General features: G+C 39.0%; 2 protein-coding genes across 3 annotated transcripts in view; both read right to left on the bottom strand.

Annotated features, from left to right (window-relative positions):
• The window catches only part of LOC143299515 (inosine-5'-monophosphate dehydrogenase 1-like), a 33,608-nt gene extending 17,833 nt beyond the window's left edge, over positions 1–15,775 (bottom strand). The window contains exons 1-6 of one of the 2 annotated variants that reach the window (XM_076612777.1): positions 15,617–15,775; positions 12,989–13,037; positions 10,394–10,495; positions 8,659–8,733; positions 6,419–6,439; positions 1,501–1,707 (exon numbers count right to left, since the gene is read on the bottom strand). In XM_076612777.1, coding sequence (XP_076468892.1) covers positions 1,501–1,707; positions 6,419–6,439; positions 8,659–8,733; positions 10,394–10,495; positions 12,989–13,037; positions 15,617–15,714 — 552 coding nt within the window. In that variant the 5' untranslated portion in view covers positions 15,715–15,775. The remainder of the gene's footprint in view (positions 1–1,500; positions 1,708–6,418; positions 6,440–8,658; positions 8,734–10,393; positions 10,496–12,988; positions 13,038–15,616) is intronic. The other variant, XM_076612778.1, reaches the window with a different exon arrangement.
• Positions 15,776–17,221: 1,446 nt separating this feature from the next.
• Positions 17,222–21,188, bottom strand: part of LOC143299629 (phosducin-like protein) — a 15,389-nt gene continuing 11,422 nt past the window's right edge. The window contains exon 8 of the mRNA XM_076612924.1: positions 17,222–21,188. This exon is cut by the window's right edge and continues 194 nt beyond it. The gene's annotated coding sequence lies outside the window, so the exon portion shown is untranslated.

The following is a 21,188-nucleotide window of genomic DNA, read 5'->3' as shown; positions in this document are numbered from 1 at the left end:
CATGTCCTGCCGATATCAGGTCTTCGTTTGTACCTTTTATCATCTTCATCGTCATCATCATCATACAACAAGCTATGATGAACACTCTCTGCTATCTGCTACTCCTCGTATCTGCAACAACCTTCCACATGATATCTGTTCATCTGACTCCTTTCGCTCTCCACTGAAAACTCATCTTTTCAGAACCTATCTGTAAGTACTCAGTTTCCTACATCTCCATATGCTGTCCAACATCACCCCATGCTGTCCAACTCAGTTTACATGAATGAGGAATGAGAGAAGGGCGTTGGGGGGGGGGGGGGGGGGGGGGGGGGGGGGGGGGGGGGGGGAGAGTTTGGGGAGAGAGAAAAAGTGGTCATAAGTGGTTTATCAACTGGTAACTTTTTCTTTCAAGTGAAATGCCCTAAGCACTTGTAGAGAAAGGATGCAATAAAAAATGCACATTATATCATTATTATCAATCATAATTATGTGAAAGAAAATAGTAAATAAATAAATAAATAAAACAAAAAAACAACAACAACCTGGACTTGTTTGATGAACACTGTGCCAAGTCCTGGAATATAACAAATACAGCTATTCTGGAATGGTAGCAAAGTGTGCAAAGTTATCAGGGAAATTCTAGACCTTCTACTGCCTGAACCTCCTTCGTGTGTATGCACACGCAGAAGATCAAATATGCATCCTGTAATCCTTGTAAGCGTTCAGTGGGTTATGGAAACAAAAACGTACCCAGGATCCACCCTCCCGAAAACAAAATATGGCCGCCTACATTGCAGGGTAAATAAACAAAATTGGTCATACTCATGAAATGCTGTGTGTATGTATGACTGGCTGAAACCTGATTAAATGACAAAGGAAATGAATAATAAGCGCACAATGGCAGATATCAGTCTACCTAGGTAGGCAGCCTGTTGTGCAGATAACTCCTTGTTTGTAAAGCGCTTTAGAGCTTGGTCTCCAACAGAGGATAGGCACGACAGAAGTACTGATATCAATGTACGACCCCATGTTTGTAAAACGCTTAGAGCTTGGTCTCTGACTGAGGACAGGCGCTGAATAAGCATCCACAACATCATCATCGTCATCATCATCTTCCTACCTCTGTGGCTGCCTTCACCTCTACACCCCATCTCACTCTCTACGATCGACGTCCAATCCACTCTGGTTACTCATACCCAGATTCAAACACTCCACAGTCAGCCATCATTCTTTCTCTGTCTCTGGACCTTGCATTTGGAATGAGCTCCCTCCTTCACCTTGTCAGGTCTCCACACTCAGGTCTTTCAAGTCTGGCCTTAAAGCCCACCTCTTCCCAAGATAGCCTTCCTCCCCTGCCTCTTCTCTGTCTTCAGATTTTCAAGTTTAGAGTTATGTGTGCGTGTGAGTGACTGGTGTGAAAGCTCTTTGATTTGTCTCAGCACAAGATTCAGCGCTATGTAAATACTGATTACTGTCATTACCATTATCATCAAACTGTCACCGTGAGGCCCCACCCACCTGGGACAAGGGCGTGTCGTACTGGTCCTGAGTGAGGAAGTCGACATCACGCTGCGTGACCAGCCCCACCAGCCGTTGTCCCATCAAGCCCTGCTCCGTGATGGGGATTCCCGAAAAGCCGTAGCGCTTCTTGGCATCCATGACGTCCGACACACAGTGTGTTGGTGACATCACCAGGGGGTCCAGGATGAAGCCTTGCTCGTATTTCTGGTGGGTCAGGGAAATACAATGATGATGAATATGATAATGATGATTATAATAATTATGGTGACAATGATAATTACAATAATGATAATAATGACAATGATGATGATGAAGATGATGATGATAATGATACTAGTAACAATAATAATAATATTAGTAAGAATAATAATGGATACTTATGTATATTTTATCCAGAAAACCGCTCTATGTGTTTTACGAAACACAAGATATTATACACAACACATAACAAACACACACATGTTTACATACAAATGTATATACATGCACATATAGAGGCCTGAGGCTTCTTTCCCTTAATCTAAATACTGACTGCTTTTGTTCATTTGGGTTGCAAAGCTGTGTACACATTTTATATATGACTGGGTTTATATCAATTCTAATCACCAAATTAAAAAAAAAAAATAATAATAATAATAATAAAAACATACCCACCAAAGGCGCACAATGAAAAACCTCAGGTATGTGAATGAAATGAACAGTATTTTCAGTGTTGGCCTTTGCCCTTCAAGGAATTGCTGTCTGCTATAGTTTATACAGATGAGAATTGCCACTTTGGGAGAAGATATTTCAAAATCTTTGTATTACTTTGAATTCTGTGGATAGTTTTTTTTGCAGCCATGCTTTGCCACTGACAAAAACAATGTACATCATTTATTTCAGTAAAACAGAGATAAAAAAAAAAAAAAAAAAATCCCCCCCCCCAAAAAATCACAAACTTCTACAAACCTGAATCATTTTTGAAGATTTTTAAGGACTTGAAAATGGCTTGTCATTTAAAAAAAACACAAAAAAAACCCCTCATTTCTAAAACCATTAGGAAGCCTGTGTGTGTTCTTTTCAGTGTCTCATCAGAAGAGTCCGTCATTCACAGCACTGGTTCAAAACAGTTCCAGTTCTGCACCGTGTGGCAAAACGCCCACCAAGGAAGTGAGAGATTCTCAGTGCACCCAATCAAATCCCTCACTTGCCTGTGTTTTCTCCCCCTCCACTATACCTTGAGTGTTGGTCTGGATACTAACTCTTTTGAGTAAGACAATAAACCAAGGTCCCGCACATAGCATGCACTGAGCACACGTAAAAGAATTAACGGCAACAAAAGGAATGTCCGTAAAAAAAAAAATGTTTAATGTAAATTCACTTTGATAGGAAAACAAATATACTTGCTGGCAGTGAAAAGAAAAAAAAAAGATGGCTTGGTTCTGATTTTGTGCGTGAGTGTGTGCGCATGTGAATCTGTCAATATAACTCAAAAACTATAATTATGATGTAGATTTACCTAATCTAACTGCTCTAGTAGGTTATTTATTTCTGTGTGTCTTTGTCTATCAATTCCTTGTTGTTGTTTTTTTCCAATGCCCCTGGTAATTTATTGTTGTTTTGTTTGTTTTGTTTTGAGAGGGTTCGGTTGTTTTTTTCTTCCAATAATACATGCATGTTCATATTTATATTTTACCCGGTCATTAAAAATAAACTAATTTCTATCATTTTTTCGTCATTTTTAAATGACTTTATAGGGGAATTTGCAATAATGTGAAAGAAAGCTTTCTAACAAAAAAAAATAATAATAAAGGTTAAAATAAATTAGAAAACAAAAAAAAAGACTTAATACAGCATTCTAATGTACATGTTTGAAGCAACGCTTTCATCAGCTGCTTATCAAACTGTCATAACATAATAATTCTCACTGCATACAGTGATACACTTGTGATCACATCATTACATAATACTATTATGCACAAAAGAATCTAAAATGAAAACAAAACTGACTAATTACCATGCTTGGTAAAGTACACCTTTGAAGCATCACTCGTCATGAAAATACATTTATATATATATATATACAGTACACTCACCATACTCTCATTACATAATATCATTACCACTCACACTTGTGGTCACACATATAAAACACTAGGAAGACTGCAGGAGGCAGAAAAAGGGGAAGTGGGGAGGAGGGGGCAGGGGAGGAGACACAAACTGTTAGTCACCTCTAGAAAACAAAACAAAACAAATTCAACCATTTTGTTTCAACACCAGCAAACACAAAGCACGGGAAGCATGAAATGACACACACACAGTGACACATTCATACACACACACACATACACAAACACACGCACATACACACACAACGCGTCACACACAATCGAAAGAGCTCTGTGGGGTTGTAGCATTTGGCAGCAGAATACAGTGTAAAAATCTATTTTTTTGAGCACTTGCTGTACTCACACACACAAACACTCACACATACACATACACACACACACACAACCACACAGACATTCATACACACACACACAAAATATAAGAGCTGTGTGATTGTAGCATTTGGCAGCAAAATACAGAGCAAAAATTCATTTGTGTTTGAGCGCATGCGGCACACGTGCACACAAACACATACAGTGACACACAAGTGGTAAATTTTTATACACTGACACACACACACACACATACACAAAAAAGAAAAAAAATTCCCACAAACACACACACACACACACAAACATTCCCATGAACACACACACACACACACACAAACATTCCCACGAACACACACACACACACACATACACACACACAATTTAGTATTCAAGGCTGAAATCATCACTGCAATACTGGCCCACCTAAATCGAAACAACGAGAAAAAAAAAAAAAGATACACACACACACACACACAGAGAGAAATGCACACAGCAAATCTATGGTGAGAAAGTTAATTCACAACAACTGTCATCACCTGACCAAGAGTTATAAATGAAAGTATTTTGACAAGATATATATACACTCACAGTTTTTATATATGTATCTATGCATAAAAGCTAGGCTGAGAGAAAGATAGAGTAGATAACTTAATATTTTCCTGTGTTTCTTTTTTTTATCTCCTTCGCATTGACGACTGAATATCAACCTCATGACTGCTGCTGACAAGTACACTTAACAGTGAAGGCTGTCAGCTCACTGAGATAAGACACAGCTTACAGGTCAGGATGTTAGTGAAGGGCTGTCAGCCTCACTGAGATAAGACAGAGCTTACAGGTCAGGATGTTAGTGAAGGGCTGTCACCTCACTGAGATAAGACAGAGCTTACAGGTCAGGATGTTAGTGAAGGGCTGTCAGCTCACTGAGATAAGACAGAGCTTACAGGTCAGGATGTTAGTGAAGGGCTGTCACCTCACTGAGATAAGACAGAGCTTACATGTCAGGATGTTAGTGAAGGCTGACACCTCACTGAGATAAGACAGAGCTTACAGGTCAGGATGTTAGTGAAGGGCTGTCACCTCACTGAGATAAGACAGAGCTTACAGGTCAGGATGTTAGTGAAGGGCTGTCACCTCACTGAGATAAGACAGAGCTTACAGGTCAGGATGTCAGTGAAGGGCTGTCAGCTCACTGAGATAAGACAGAGTTTACAGGTCAGGATGTCAGTGAAGGGCTGTCAGCTCACTGAGATAAGACAGAGCTTACAGGTCAGGTCATGATGTCAATGAAGGTCTGTCAGCTCACTGAAATAAGACACATCTCACAGGTCAGGATGTCAGTGAAGGGCTGTCAGTTCACTAAGATAAGACACAGCTTACAGGTCAGGATGTCAGTGAAGGGCTGTCAGCTCACTAAGATAAGACACAGCTTACAGGTCAGGATGTCAGTGAAGGGCTGTCAGCTCACTGAGATAAAACTGAGCTTATAGGTCAGGATGTCAGTGAAGGGCTGTCACCTCACTGAGATAAGACAGAGCTTATATGTGAGGATGTCAGTTACCATTCTTTATCTGGACTTATTCCTCTTGGGACTGCATTACTTTTATTCACTATAATCAATGACACCTCTGAAACCACGCAAAAGTTTCAAACTGCACTCAGAATTCATGCCAAACTGATCTTTGGCTTTTAACCTTGAGGTAAAGTTACCTTTAGCATTCACTTTTAAATGGTAAAGTGAGCTTTCGCTATTACTTTATTAGGCGTAAAGTTAGCTTCTGCTCTTAAGGTAAAATGGAAGTAAAGTTAGCTTTCAATCTTCAGGTAAAGATATTTTCAATTGTAAGATAGAGAGAGAGAGAGAGAGAGGGAGAGAGCGAGAGAGAGTGCGAGAGAGAGTGCGTGCGTGCTTTCATGTTTGTTTTCACAAATATACATGCACATCATTAGCAAACTCAACATAGCTCAGAGGGTTGAGCCTTGGTTTCTGTGAGATTACAAATTGTGTATTTACAAAGCATGTCCATTGTGTGTGTATGTGTGTGTGTGTGCAAGTATGTGGAGGCACGCGAGTTCACTAAACGTGCCCCCTCGCCCCTTTCTTTATAGTTTATATCTAGTATTATATCATTCATTTGCTTCTAATTATTAACCACATTATCAAAATAATGTTTTCAATCATTTGTTCAGTTTGTTTAATTATCTTATTTCATTTTATGTTACTGTTTCACAAAATCCTAAGGAACAGCACCCCCAATGGTTTAAGCCAAGGTAAGGTACCTGCTGCCCTTTTATTCTTATTTTCAACAACGGAAGTGGTGTAGCTCTTATGGATAAGATGGCACACTTTGACACCCCTTTGAAACTGAAACTCTACAGCTGTCACTTTTCCCAATGAGATAGTTATCTTCTTTTTCTTTTTTTTTCTTTTCAATTTCATTTCAATATATATTCTATTCATATCGGTCAGGGATGACAGCTGAATTCAAATCACTTACAGGTAATCGGATTCGTAGTTGCTGAAAGTGAGAAAATCATTACAGAACATCACTTTCTGAACGAATAACAATAATAAAATCAAATAATAAGATTTGAATGAAGGATAAAGAAGAAAAAAACAGACAGAGACAGAAAGAGATCCCAAAGAAAAAGTCTTCATGGTGAAACCTGGGGGGAGAAAAATGTGGAGTGATGGCCTAGAGGTATCGCGTCCACCTAGGAAGTGAATCTGAGCACGCTGGTTCGAATCACGGCTCAGCCACCGGTATTTTCTCCCCCTCCACTAGACCTTGAGTGGTGGTCTGGACACTAGTCATTTGGATGAGACGATAAACCGAGGTCCCGTGTGCAGCATGCACTTAGTGCACGTAAAAAAACCCACGGCAACAAAAGGGTTGTTCCTGGCAAAATTCTGTATAAAAAATCCACTTCGATAGGAAAAACAAATACAACTGCACGCAGGAAAAAATTTTTTTTAAATGGGTGGCACTGTATTATAGTGATGCGCTCTCCCTGGGGAGAGCAGCTCGAATTTCACACAGAGAAATCTGTTGTGATAAAAAGAAATACAAATACAAAATCACCCCTGTAACTGGATCTCCACTCTTTATATCAGCCAATTATTGGCAGCATACAACATCCCCACAAGTCTGAGCAAACAAGATTCCATACTTTTCCCATGCTTTTTCCAAAACCCTGAATTACATTTTCCAAGACCACAAAACAAAGTCACACACTAACATGCAAGCACACACACACACACATACACAACAAATTAACCACACATCAATCAAAACTGATTGCCATCAGTTTTTGTTCTGAGCACAAGGTAATTCAGCATGGCTTAACATGTACTGTTAATGTTTTTTCTTCAAATATGACTTTGTATAAAGCCTTATACATTGCATTTTCTTGAAATACCATTACCCCAAACAAAATTTCTTGACAATAACATCCACTGCCCTTTTTTTCTTCATGGGCAAATCTCTTCAACACTGGAGATGTGGTGAAACGTATCATGAACATTTCCAGATTTTTCCAGATCTTGCACGGGTAAAACATTTATTTGCATGACTTTCCCAGCCCTGGAAACAGCAATCCTGTTATTCCACAACTGTTCCAGACTTCATGGCTGTGAGGGAACCTTGCCCACCCCTTGGCCTTTTCCCTCTCTTCATCTTTATTGTTAAACCTCCAGTCTACTGTGTCAACTGACTGGTTTTCAGTTGTAGTTTCTGTACTTTCTGTAGGGACATGCCTCCTTGGGAAGAGCAGCCCGAATTTTACACAGTTCTAACAACTACATACTTAAACATAAAACAAGTTGCACTGACAGAACTACACTTACCAATATCAATAATAGGGAGGGTTTGCAGACCCACTTTCGTCAGATTTTCATGAAGGTTCCCCGGTTAGTTTTTGCGAGAACCAAGTATGCATGCATGTCTCCATGTCCTGTTTTTCCAGGTCATCAAAAGGCTAAAATTTTGTTGTGGAAATCGCTGATGATAGGATTTTGAACATTTTCTGTGACAATTTTTGCAAGTTTACAAGATGTATTTGTTTTATAATTACACCCATTATTTGTGTTAGTCTTCTATGTTTACTTTGAGCATACTTCTTGTTACATGTCTGCTATTACGTATTTGAGCTGATCTATCTGAATAAAGCCAGTGCAAACTCAGAGACGCCAGTTATGGTGGTGCGCTGCTGCTGAAATGACCTACTTCTGGGCCTGCATACCCTCCCTATTTCTTTAATATTGTGTACCTTGTGTCAGTGTTGTTCAGTTTCCTCAGATTATATGGTCTTCACATGTCTACCAGGAGTTAAAAAAATAACTTTTTTTTTCATTTTTCACTACAAAAATGAACAAATAAACTGAACCTCCATGGTATTGTATGACTTACTTTTTTTTTTTCAATTGAAACAAATACAACAACAAAAAATACTATGAAAAAAAAAGAATAAATAAAACAAGCCTTCAATATATGACTTTTTTCCAATTTTTGACTGAAATGAATACTGAAAAAAAAAACCCAGAGAAATACTTAAAAATTAAAAAATTAAAAAAAGGAAACTTCTAATTCATCAAATGACTTTCCCCCCCTATTTTTCAACTGAAATAAATGCTAATACAAATACAGAAGCAATTAAAAAAAATCAATAAAACAAAATAACCTTCCGATCTATTGTCTCTTGTTTTTTCTTTTGTTTTTTTCAGCCTACTAGTACCAACCTTGACTCGTCGCACTTCGTTGGCCTGAAATTCTGGCGTGCAGTTGTGATGAATCACTCCAACCCCACCACACAGCTGCACAAAAAGTGAGACATCACCATCGTTATTCATAATTCATCATCATCCATCATCATAATCTCTCTCTTTTCTTTTTCCCTTCTCATTTCTCCTCTAAGATGTGTGTTGGCAAAAGACAAGAAGCTAACCCCAGTGACAAAGGAAATGTTATCAATGAAAATAAGAGGGACTTCCCACACTTTCTCATGCATTGCCAGAAGCCCCATGGTTTCTTGCAATTGAGAGAAAACATGTCAGGGAAACAACCATGCTTTTTCGCAATCCCACACTTTCTCTATAAAGTGTAAGAAAGAGCGGGATTGCCAGAAAGCATCCATAGGACATGGGCTAACAACTTGTGCGTGTGTTTGTTGTGGGTAAGTGCACATGTGAGTGTGCATGTGTGCATGGCTGTGTGTATATCTCTGTGTGTGTGTATGCCCATGTGTTTACAAGTATGTATGGACAGTGTAACAATTTGTGTGAGCATGAATCTATTTCAGTATTTACCCTGCTTTTGTGATGTGCCTAGAACCCTATTTTAAGAATAGACGTGATATAAATTCACACTAGTATTGGGAGTAGTTGTAGTGACAGTAGCAGTATCATAAATATCATTATCATTGTTATAATCATTTACACAGCACCCGTCTATCTACAGTACTGCTGCACTGTCTTCTTTATCTTCTTCTTATAATCATTATGATTGTAATAAATCAAGTAACTATTTAGAATAAAACAACAGAAAACTACCTCAGATGCCTCCATAATCATGTCCCTGGCCTGTGTGAGAACCCTTTCCCCCGTTTTTTCTTTATCGTCCCCCTTTGTCCCTATTCCTCAGCTGAATGGTCAGCTTATATTAGAGATTGACATAACCTTATTTTGGGTTTCTCCACGGTGCCAGGAAGTCATTTACAGCTCTGCCTTTTGTGGACTGACCCTAAAACTAGGAGTCAAGACTGCACTGGCTTTTAGTGCTGCAGCCTTGAGGGCAAGTTGGTCTTTGGGGACCATCCCCATGCCGACTGTCCTAAAACCCTCTTGGCCAAGAGAGTGGGGATGTAACTTGGGCAAGACACTCTTCACTATAATCAAATTCTAGCCTAGATAGTCGGGACAGCAGTTGCCTCCTCTGCTGTTCTGAAGGTCTTAGTCATAAATGACTATCATACATATCAATATTCCTCCATACACCTCCTCTAGAATTTAGATTTGGTATTTCTGGTATTGTTGTACAGTTAAAGGTATAGTTTTAGAAGTAAATCTAAGTATACCTGTTGATTATGCAATCTAGGTAAGGAACATGAATTACGTTTATCGTTATGTTGCCCTGTCTTAAGTGGCCTGAGACAAAAGCTAATTCAACCAAAATATTACTAAGATTCATCTACTTTAAGGTTTAATTTGCTCATGTTGTCAGGTCACGAGTTTACCTGACTTGGCGATTTTTATATCATATGAAGCACCGAAGAGACTACAAACTGTCATTTTGTGAACATTGTTGAACATTAGCTATTTTGATTGAATTGTGATGTCGATGACCCCCTTCAGTAAGGGGCTTTGGCCTTCATCTGAATAAAGATTGTTATCATAATTAATATGTAACCCTACCGTACACCCCCAGTATAGACCATCACGACAGTGGATAATTATCATTATGATGACAACTGCTTACAGCCATGGCGATGGCCATCTGTGACTCAGTGACGGTGTCCATGGGTGATGACACCAGGGGGGCCTTCAGGGTGATCTTCCTGGTCAGTGCTGACTTCAGATCCTGCACACACATACACACAGCCATTCAGTGTTGTGGAACTGAAAATAATGTGTCTTTATTACCATGTGTACTGGGGTCACATGGAATATTGGGGGAAGGATAGTACAAAAGAGACAGAAACATGGATAAGAAACTATATGCAAACACAAATACAGTAGGGTTTTAGGCGCACATGAATGTCAGTGCTTGTACATGCACACGCTCCATCACATGCATACCTAAACATAAACACACACACACTCGCAACATATCAACACATGTGCTCACTTGAATATACGCCACTCATTGCACATTACATATGCCGATATGGACATGGATGATGACCACATCTGTAGTAAAAAGGATGCTGACTGCAAAATTATCTTTTATACACTTTGGGTTGCTTCGAGACACACGGCACTGGCTGCCTTTGGAAAGACACTATTGGTGAGGCTATTGGTGAAGCGATTGGTATGGTATTGTGTTTTAAGGCATTGTATTATATTGTATTGTACAGTGTGCTGTACTGTACTGTACTGACTACTGTACTGCATTCTTTTACTTTTTTGTCACAACAACTTTTCTTGAGTGAAATTTGGGCTGCTCCCCAGGGAGAGCATGTCACCACAGTGCAGCACCATCCATAGTTTTTCTTTTTTTCCTGTCTGCAAGTGTATAATTTGTTTAACAATCAAACTGGATTTTTTTTAAAGACAATTCCTTTGCATGTGCATGCTGTGAACAGGACCTTGGTTTACTGTCTCATCAAAATGACTGAGACTGTGTTGATAACGTGCAGACTACTGCTAATGTGTATGTTCGTCAGTGAAGGGCTGTCAGCTCACTGAGGTGTAACAGAGCTTACAGGTCAGGATGTCAGTGAAGGGCTGTCACCTCACTGAGATCAGAGAGAGCTTACAGGTTAAAATCATACTATGGCAATTGATTTAAAGATAAAACACACACACACACACACACACACACACACAAGCACCTGCACACAAGATACGGACACATGATACACACAATACACTGATACACACTGACAAACATTGATTTCTCTCTTGTGTGTGCATGTGAACACCAACACCCACACCCCATGTAAGCCAACAATTTCTTGGGGGGGAGGGGGGGGGGTGCCCCCATGATTTCTCTCACTTGTTCCCCTCCCACGTTTTCTCTCAGTTGTAAGAAATCATGGGAAGTCCCCCTTATTTTTATCAAAAATATTTCCTTTGTCAAAGGAGCTGGGTTCTTGTCTTTTCCTAATACATATCTATGAGAAAAATCAGAGAGGGGAAAAGAAAAGAGAAAGAGGGGGACAACGACAATGACGATAATGATAACGACAGTGGCATTATTGAAAGTATTGACAGAGATGACACTGAAACACATCTATCTATTGCATTTCACATAAGATGGATCAATGCAATGCATTGACCTCAAATTCAATAACAAACAACAAAATTAAGGCAATGTACATAACTCAAACAGAAATATAACATAATATAATCTGACATAATATAACATAATATGATATGATACGGTATGATATAGCGTAACATTTACATAATATAATGTAATATAATGTAACATAATACTGATAATATCACATCATATCATAAGACTTGAAACAAATCTTTCCAGAGGGATATTGGGAATAACATCAAATTGATTCAACTCTCTACATAAATGTGATAGAAAAAAAAAAGTTTCACAATCATTTATTCTCACGTTGGGAGCATGAAAACTGGACCAAATATTTTTTGTTTGTTGTGATGCAACCTCTTCTGTCAAATTTATGCAGAATGTTCTTCATTTCATGCTCGCTCATTTGTTCATCTGTTTGTGTCAGCATCCTTTTGCATGTAAGACTGCAATGAAAATGAGATTCTCAGTTTCATAGAAGAGACTCAGGACATGAAAACATTTTAACAGAGTGAAAGAAAAGGACGCATCAACCAGCCAAGAAACACACAAAAGGAAACACACACACACACACACACACACACACACACACACACACACTCACTCACCAACTCACTCACTCATATACATTTTTTCTTTTTAAACCAGAACTGTGTCATCGCCTTTACTGTCTGTTGTTTATGTCTTCGCTGACACCACTGTCATTATCATGATCGGAATTGTCGCTGCCCCCTCCCCACCACCCCTCACCCCCTCCATTTCTCATTTCTTTTTCTCTCTCTCATTTTTCTCTTAGATTAACATTGGGAAAAGACAAAAACCCAACTCCGATGACAAAGGAAATATTTTTGATTAAAATAAGGGGCCGATTTCTTGCAACTGAGAGAAAACACTAAACCTGGATTTCTCACAATCACACGATTTCTCGCAGCATTCAGTGGGTTATGAAAACAAGAACATACCCAGCATGCACATCTCCAAAAACATGAAGAGAAATTGTGGGATTGCAAGAAATCATGGGCTTACAGTTACACCCCATCAAACATTTTTCCCAGTTCTAGTGAAACAAAAAGAAAAATTATTTACCACTTCATCAGCTGTGAAATCAATAAACCCAGGTAGAATCAGGAAATCGCTGAAACAAAACAGAAATTATATTATCAAAGGAGCAAATTATATTTTAACAGGATATTAATTTCAAAGGAGCAGATTTCAGCAAATATCCATTCTAAAGTGTAAACAATGTGAGTCTATGTAATAACCCGGTGTTCAGTTGTGTGTGTGTGTGTGTGTGTGTGTGTGTGTGTGTGTGTGTGTGTGTGTGTGTTTACATGTGTGTGTCTGTTTGCATGTCTGTGTGTCCATGGTAAACTTTAACACTGTCATTTTATCTGGAAATACTTTGTCTGCCAATACCAAATTTGGATCCAACATAGTACATGGGGAAAAAAATCTTCACAGTCATACCAATAACAGATTTAAGTCTTCCAGATTAAGCAGTATTTCCAGATAATCAACAGTTTATTTTGATGAGGATCTGAATCCAGAATATCACACTTTATGGTTTGGTTTGAAGACGGCTGATCTTGTTTTTCTTGTTTGCAATTAAAAGAAAAGAAATTATACAAATTCTTAACAGAACCCATACAGTAACTCCAATGACACCATCCATGTGTTTACCGCATGAATATTTCATAATGGATACTACAGAATTAACTAGAATGAACATGAAAAAGAAACTGAATGGACCGCGTTGTAGTTTCTGTCAGCCTGTCAAACATGCAGATCTGGAGAAAACGGCTACATGTTTGGGTGTGCCAGAGGCAATGCCAATGTCTCCTTTACCGCGGACTTAAAAGAATTTCTTAAATAATCAAGATAATTAGATATACCTAAATAATAATTAAACAGCCTTATCACCTCGAATACCATAATCGATTATGATGCACACACAAAAATGCAATTAGATATTAATTTTTGAATATCATTGGTAATGGTAGGTATGATTTACTGCAGTAAGTCTACTTATTCTTGAACCTAATGCACCTGGTTCGAACCTGCTAACATACTTTTTTGTTTTGTTTTGTTTCAGCAATAATGTTTAGCTATGACTATGTTGTATTTTCGGTGTTCATCATGATCATGATCACCATGATCATGACACAGCATGTTTCAGCAATAAAGTTTAGTTTTGACTTTGTTGTATTTTCCATGCTCATCATGACACGGCAAACATTAGCACATAGTCACTACATACTGTCACACACACACACACACACACACACACACACACACACACAAACACCAATTCATGCACCAGTGAATGTAATGGGCAAAGTAGAAAGTCAGAACACCTTACAAATGTTTGGAGTGTGGGGTGGCCCTATATAGATGCAGGGAGCAGGAATAATTAGGGGTTGTTTCTTTCAGGCCCATAAATTTTTAAAATGACCCATTTTGTGGTGCCAAATGACCCGTGGCGTCCTGAACCAAACTTAAACTCTGTTAATAACATGTCATGTCTTTTTTCATATGATAAAGAAACATCTTCCATACAACTCATATCTTTAGTTCTTATATACGACACATGTAATGCAATCTGTATATAATATCTGTATATAATATATGCAGATTGCATTAAATGCGCAGTAAAGTATATAATAAGTTAAATAACTAAATTACTATACATGAGAGAGTGAGACAGAGAGAGAGAGTTGGGGGGTGGGGAGGGGGGTGGAGAGACAGGGGGAAGGAGAGGGGCAATGAGGGAAATATAGATAAGTGACTTTATCTGTTCTTCATTGCAACACCCAATATGGTCACCTTAATAATAAAACTGGAAAAATCTAAAGGATGCTTTGACAGATCAATGCTGTTCTTGCTAGCAAAAGTGTGTGATGAAATTGGTCAAAAACACACAAATAGTGGCTTCTTGTATATTATTTAGCAGGTTTACCATAGACCTCTTCTTCTTATTCATTGCTGAGGGCCCACAATCATATGAATTGATAATCCTGGCACCTAAAACTGGGGGTGGGAGAGGGGAGGGGCGAGGGGGTTGCTATTACTATTTTGTAGTTGGTGTTCCTTGATGATGTGAAGAAGTAGAGGTGAAGGTGGCACCATTCCACTGCTATTCGGGGGAATTGGGGGGTGAGGAGGGACAGGAGGTAATTGGATAGGGTATTTGGGTGGGAGAGGTGGGGTTGGGGTGGGGAAGGTGGCGTGGAGTGTGGGGGGCACTGGAAGTGGAAGTGTTGTTTACTGCTTGGAGACCCTTGACACAAAAGTGTCAATAAGCGTTTTGGCCTCCACAGGTACTTGGGGCAGGCAGTTCCAGTCTATGATAGGTCTAGGTAAAAATGAAGAGCCTACTTGCAGCATGGTCTTATTTTAGTATCCTAAATGCTGGGACATGTTTGGGGGGCATTTTCGTGCATGTTTGAATGACAGACTTGCAGGGACGTTGTAGGCGCCCCCGTGACTCTTCACAAAATCAAGCGAATAGAAGAAAATAATTGTTAACCTACATTATGAAGGCTTTACCCGGACCATATTCGATTATCTAAATGCGAGTTTTTGTAGAACTTGAATGCTGACAAAAGTCGTTTGTGTTAGCCTAATAAATGTTTTTGCACACTTTCTCCCACGGCAAAGTTCATGTTTGGACCGCAAAAAACTACTCGCTCAAATCGGTCAACTGTGCTTACTTACTGGTAAGTTAGACCTTCTCCAGATGTTATCAAATCAGCGCCAGTTATGCCGTCGTCCGGAACGTAGCCTGCTCCACCGGTTATCAAATAATCAGCCATTCTGACACACAAAATTTAACTTCGTTTGCAGCTCTCAATGTTTCTACTTTCACACTCCGTTTCGGATGGACACCGAAGTTGTCAAGCCTCGTTTTCGATGGACAGTACCGGTGCATCGGAGTGGGTAGACCACCATTAAATTGCTTTACCCAGGAAGAAAGTAAAAATTGAGATACCATGACGTCACTGAGATGATACACCTTAATCAAAACAGCTTTTGGGTATTTTCCAATGGATTTGTTATGATGAGAACAGTTGATAATGTTCAGACTTTCTTTTTTTTCCTTTTTTTTATAAAAGGTTGAAAGTTATTGGTTGGAATCAACACCCTAGATTTTGGACATCAAGGCATCACAAGGGCAGTGCTAGTGTGTTCTTACCTTTATTTTATCACCAATTCTATGTGTTTCAGTGACTGTTTCAATTTTTTTTTTATTTTTTTTTTTAATCTATTTATCTATCAATCATTATTTTCGTTTTTTGTTGTTGTTGTTTTGTTTAGTTGACTTTTAATATTTTCAAAAACAAAACCAATGCATGCTGCTTATGTCTATTCTCCAGGACCCAACAGGGGTTAAAGGATTAAACTTTCTTGATTCTTGACACATATGAGTGTGTGTGTGTGTGTGTGTGTGTGTGTGTGTGTGTGCATCTAGTCATTCAGATGAAATGATAAACAGAGGTCCCATGTGTAGCACGCACTGACAAAGAATCCATGGCAACTAAGGGGTTGTCCTCTGGCAAAATTCAGTAGAAGAAATCCACTCTGGCAGACACGCAAATATATATGCATGCAGTCAAGGGCTGACCAGCATGATGGCCTATGCTGCTGGTCAGGCATCTGCCTCGTAGATGTGGTGAAAGGAATATAGATTTGTCTGAACTCAGTGATGCCTCTTTGAAAACTGACTGTGGCAGTGTCAACAGTCCTGGAGAACAACACTACCAGGCATTACAGATAAAGGTTAGAGGTCCGCACTCAGCTCTTTCAAATCTGGCCTTAAAACCCACCTCTTCACAAGATAGCCTCCCTCCCGTCTCTTCATTGTCTTCAGTTTTAGATATAGTTATGCATGCGTGTGAATGACTGGTGTGAAATCGCTTAGATTTGTCTCTGCACAAGATTCAGCATTATATGACTACTGTCATTATTATCATTATTATTATTATTATTGGTGCAGTGAATTCATATCCACCCAGCCCAGGGCTCAGCATCAGAAGGCAAGGCCCAATAATCTCCTTCCACTGTTTTAATCTTTCCCAACCAAAGTCAGGTATCCATTCACACCTGGGTGGAGTGAGGAAAAGTCAGAGTAAAGTGCCTTTCCAAAGAGTACACACCATGCTGAAACAGAGCCTTGAATTCTGATCACTGGTGAACACTGGATCAGAAGTCCCATGCCTGATTTTGCCAAGGTGCCTCCTCATGCATACACTAACATCACACAACACTTTTCACAGGCACCACATTCTAACTGATCCAAGAGCCACAAGTAATTTTGCAATGCGTTGTGAATTGCGTTTTATTCATGAGATACAAGGCTATGAAGCTGACAACATTTATGGGTCATCCACTGGTGCTGAGATATTGTTCTCCTTTCTTATCGTCCAGTCACACTGAGAGGTTTCATACCTTACATACAATACAGTCAGATGTGCAACAGCGTTCTGTTTTCTCTTTCTCTAACACACACACACACACACATACAAAACACAAGTACACAAACATACACACACACATTCACACACACATCACATACATCAATCAGCTTCCTCATTTAAACATGCCTATCATCGAATATTTACTTGAGCACAGAAAAAAATGCCAACTTTCAAAACAAAACAAAAAAGTGTACTCCAAATTCACTGACAAAATAATGTAACAATGTAACCTGGACCCTCTCATACAAAATTGGCAAACACTGGTTGGCAGGTCTGCTCATTCTGTACCGATGGGCAAACTGACTGGTGTTATTACAGAATTCAGAAACTGGCAGTTCAGAACTCAGAAACTGGCAGTTTAGAAATCAAAAACACACCAGGGGAGTTTGAGAGGGGGTGTGGGGTTGGGGGGTGGGAGGGGATGAGGTGACTGTTACAGTGTTTTTCGCATTTGATTCACTGAGAGATAGCACCTGTGTGTGTGTGTGGTGTCGTATACATTAGTACTTCTCATGATTCTTATTTCAGCTAATTTTGTGCACATACTATGACAAGAGTATGCGTTATAAGCTTCTGCATGCTGAGCTGAGTGTTTTAATGTTTCTTGCAGCACTGCACTGTCCTTGAACACATAAAAATTGTTCCTTTTATTTTATATTTATCAACCACTAATTTTGATACTCACTGACCGCTGATATACATTTTCAATAAAAATGTTCTTTAGAGCTTTCACAATAAAATGTCACCAACACATTCACTGCCACCAAAATACATTACACATGTACAATCACCACACAGGCATGTGAAAAACAGGAGAGAACAGGGAATTTTGTGTTGTTACATGGCTCCCACAGCTATGACCACACAAAATTCCAGACTTTCCAGACCAGACTGAACATTCTCCACACCAAACACAAAGCCAAATGGAATATTGAAAAAAAAAAAAAAAAAAATCGTCTGCTACACCCCTGGTGAAAGAGACAGCTGAATTTCAAACATATTTTGTTCACTACATTTGTTTGTTTTTTTGGGGGGGTTTGTTGGGGTTTTTTGTTGTTGTTTTTTTTGTGTTTTTTTCTTTTTTGTTAAATGCATTAAACTCTTTTTTGAATGGTACTTATCAACGGTTTTACTAAAATTCCAAGACTTTTCCAAGCCCTGAAGGGCAAAACATATTTTCACAAGACTCTTCAAGCCCTGGAAATGGTTCTCTCATTTAAACAAGGACTTTTCCAGACTGCCATGACTGTGAACGAACCCTTTTGTTGGGAAGAGTGACCAGACGGAAGGGAGACAATTGACCTGCTGCCCATGCAAACATATTGCACACTGTGACACAAATACTTGGGGAAACAAAAATGACTCCCAACAGTTCTGAACAAAACGAACCCGGAATCAAACACCTCAGACAACTCCTTGCTTGGCAGATAAAAAAACCAAAACAAAACAGGAGAATAAAAAAAATAAATGAAAAAAAAGAGTGACTGCAATGTGGCATACATGTTCTCCACATTGAGAGCAGCTCAATTTTCACACTGAGGAATCTATTGTGACAAAAAGTAATACAATACGATACAATACAATACCATACAACCCAATGCAATGCAATGCAATACAACACAATGCAATGCAATACAACACAATGCAATACAATACAATACAACACAATGCAATACAATACATATTACTGGTTTCACAGCAGACATCACAAGCCATACTGCTATGATGCATAAAGGAATTTTTTTTTCCTAAAATTATGTTTAAGTAACATAATTAATCGTGACCCCCTGGTGCAGACTCCGGCAGGGGTCTGGATTCCTATCCTGTCCAAACTACTAGTCCGCTATGCAGATAAATTGAAAGAAGCTGCGGCAAATAGCCTCCTTTGGTAGTTTGCTCCCTTGTGTTAACGAAAGCAGCGTCCTCTTTTCCAGCAGCCATCTTGGATTTCCTGACCTGTCCTACATTTGTGGCTAAATTTTTTTTTTTTTTTTTTTTTGCTTTTTATACGTTTCTGTCCTTTCATTGACTAACCCCTGACTGCTGCTGACCAGAACCCTTCATCAGTGAAAGGTGTCACCTGACTGATAAAGCTGACGGGTCAGGATGCCCGTCATCATTCCTCCTCTGGACTTCTTCCTTTTGGGGTTGCTATACTTTTGTACAGCAAAAAGGAAATTTTCTATCTAAAATTACGTTTAAATAACATACTTACCGTGACCCAACTAGTGCAGACTCCGGCAGGGGTCTGACATTCCTGTCCTGTGCAAACTACTATCCGCCTATGCGGAGAAAACGAAAGTACTACGGCCGATAACCTCCCGGAAGTAGGAATCAATTTCACCACTGAAAACAATCTCAAAAGTAGTGGCAGCGATTTAGAATCACACCACACTGATCTGGTTTCACTGAGGTTCAGCAGTTAATGCATCAACATGGTGAGATATACTGCATGGTTCAAAGTCATTTTGTGTCAGATCTGGAAAAATAATATACATGCATATATATTTCAAGCACATTCAGAAATGAAGTATGTGTAAACAAAATTGCATCAGAGTTCTCAAACAGAATTTAATAATTTTTTGTTTTGTTTTGTTTTTGTTTTTTGTTACTGCACAAAATAATTATTCATAAATGTGGGTAACAAAAAAACAGAGAAACAACACAGAATAAGAAAGTGTGTGTGTGTGTGTGTGTGTGTGTGTGTGTGTGTGTTTGACAGACAGACAGAGGAACAGACACAGACACAAAGAGTATACAACATTCAAAGCTTGATTTCAGGAAAAAGAATTAATAAAATAGTGCCCTTAACAATTACCACTTATCCTTTACGTTTAAGAATAAAGGGCGGTTTGCAACACGTACAATCAAAATATCCCTAACAATTAAAGACTAAAGGCCCCATATACTGTCACAGCAGTGAAATCACATCCACTGTGTCCAGGGCTCAGCATAACAAGATGGGGTCCAATCTTCTCCCAACCAAAGCCATGTACCCGTTCACACCTGGGTGGATTGAAGAAAAGTGGAGTAAAGTGTCTTTTGCAAGGACACAACACCATGCTGAAAAAGGGACTTGAACCCTGATCACTGGTGAACACTTGATCAGAAATCCAACACCTAACCAATTCTCCCAAGGTGCCTCATCTAAAGAACAGATAAATGAAACACTGAAGTTTTAAACACTGATATGATACATAAGCAAGATTTATGAACAAACTAAAATACTGTTTTTGGGGTTTTAAAAGGGTGTTGTGTGATTATTTTCAAATTTTAAACATTATTTGGTGGACCTGATTTTCTTGCTGTTTTTCTAAATTGAATTGTATCATAATTGGGAATAAAATAAGGTAAGACCCTGGTGCTCTGCAAACTTTTTGTTCCCTAAAATCATGTTTAATAAGACTATACCATGACGCAATGGTGCATTATCCAGCAGGGGTCTGATTCCTGTCCTGTGCAAAATACCACTCCACCCAGGCAGAGAAACAGAAAGTAGCAGCCTCCCTTAATATATTACCTCCCTTCTGCCTGCCTATGCAGCACCATCTTCTCTGACAGTCACCTTCCATTCCTACAACCTTCACATCCAATCGCCTAAGTTTGTGTTCTTTTCCTTGCATTTTCTATCTTTTCCTGGATTCAAACTAACTTTTAACTGGACCCTTCTCAGACAACAATAAGAACATCATACAACACAAATCAATAAATCATCAATCGAAAATAAATGCTGAACTTACAACAAAGGGAAAAATAAATATTTTTTAAAAAGTTAAAAAAACTGTCAAAAAACAAAACAAAACAAAAAAAAC

The sequence above is a fragment of the Babylonia areolata genome, chromosome 25 (genome assembly GCF_041734735.1).
Source record: "Babylonia areolata isolate BAREFJ2019XMU chromosome 25, ASM4173473v1, whole genome shotgun sequence".
In the NCBI taxonomy this organism is placed as follows: Eukaryota; Metazoa; Mollusca; class Gastropoda; order Neogastropoda; family Buccinidae; genus Babylonia; species Babylonia areolata.
Note: the sequence above shows the minus strand (reverse complement) of the source record. Positions and strands in the feature narration are given on the sequence as shown.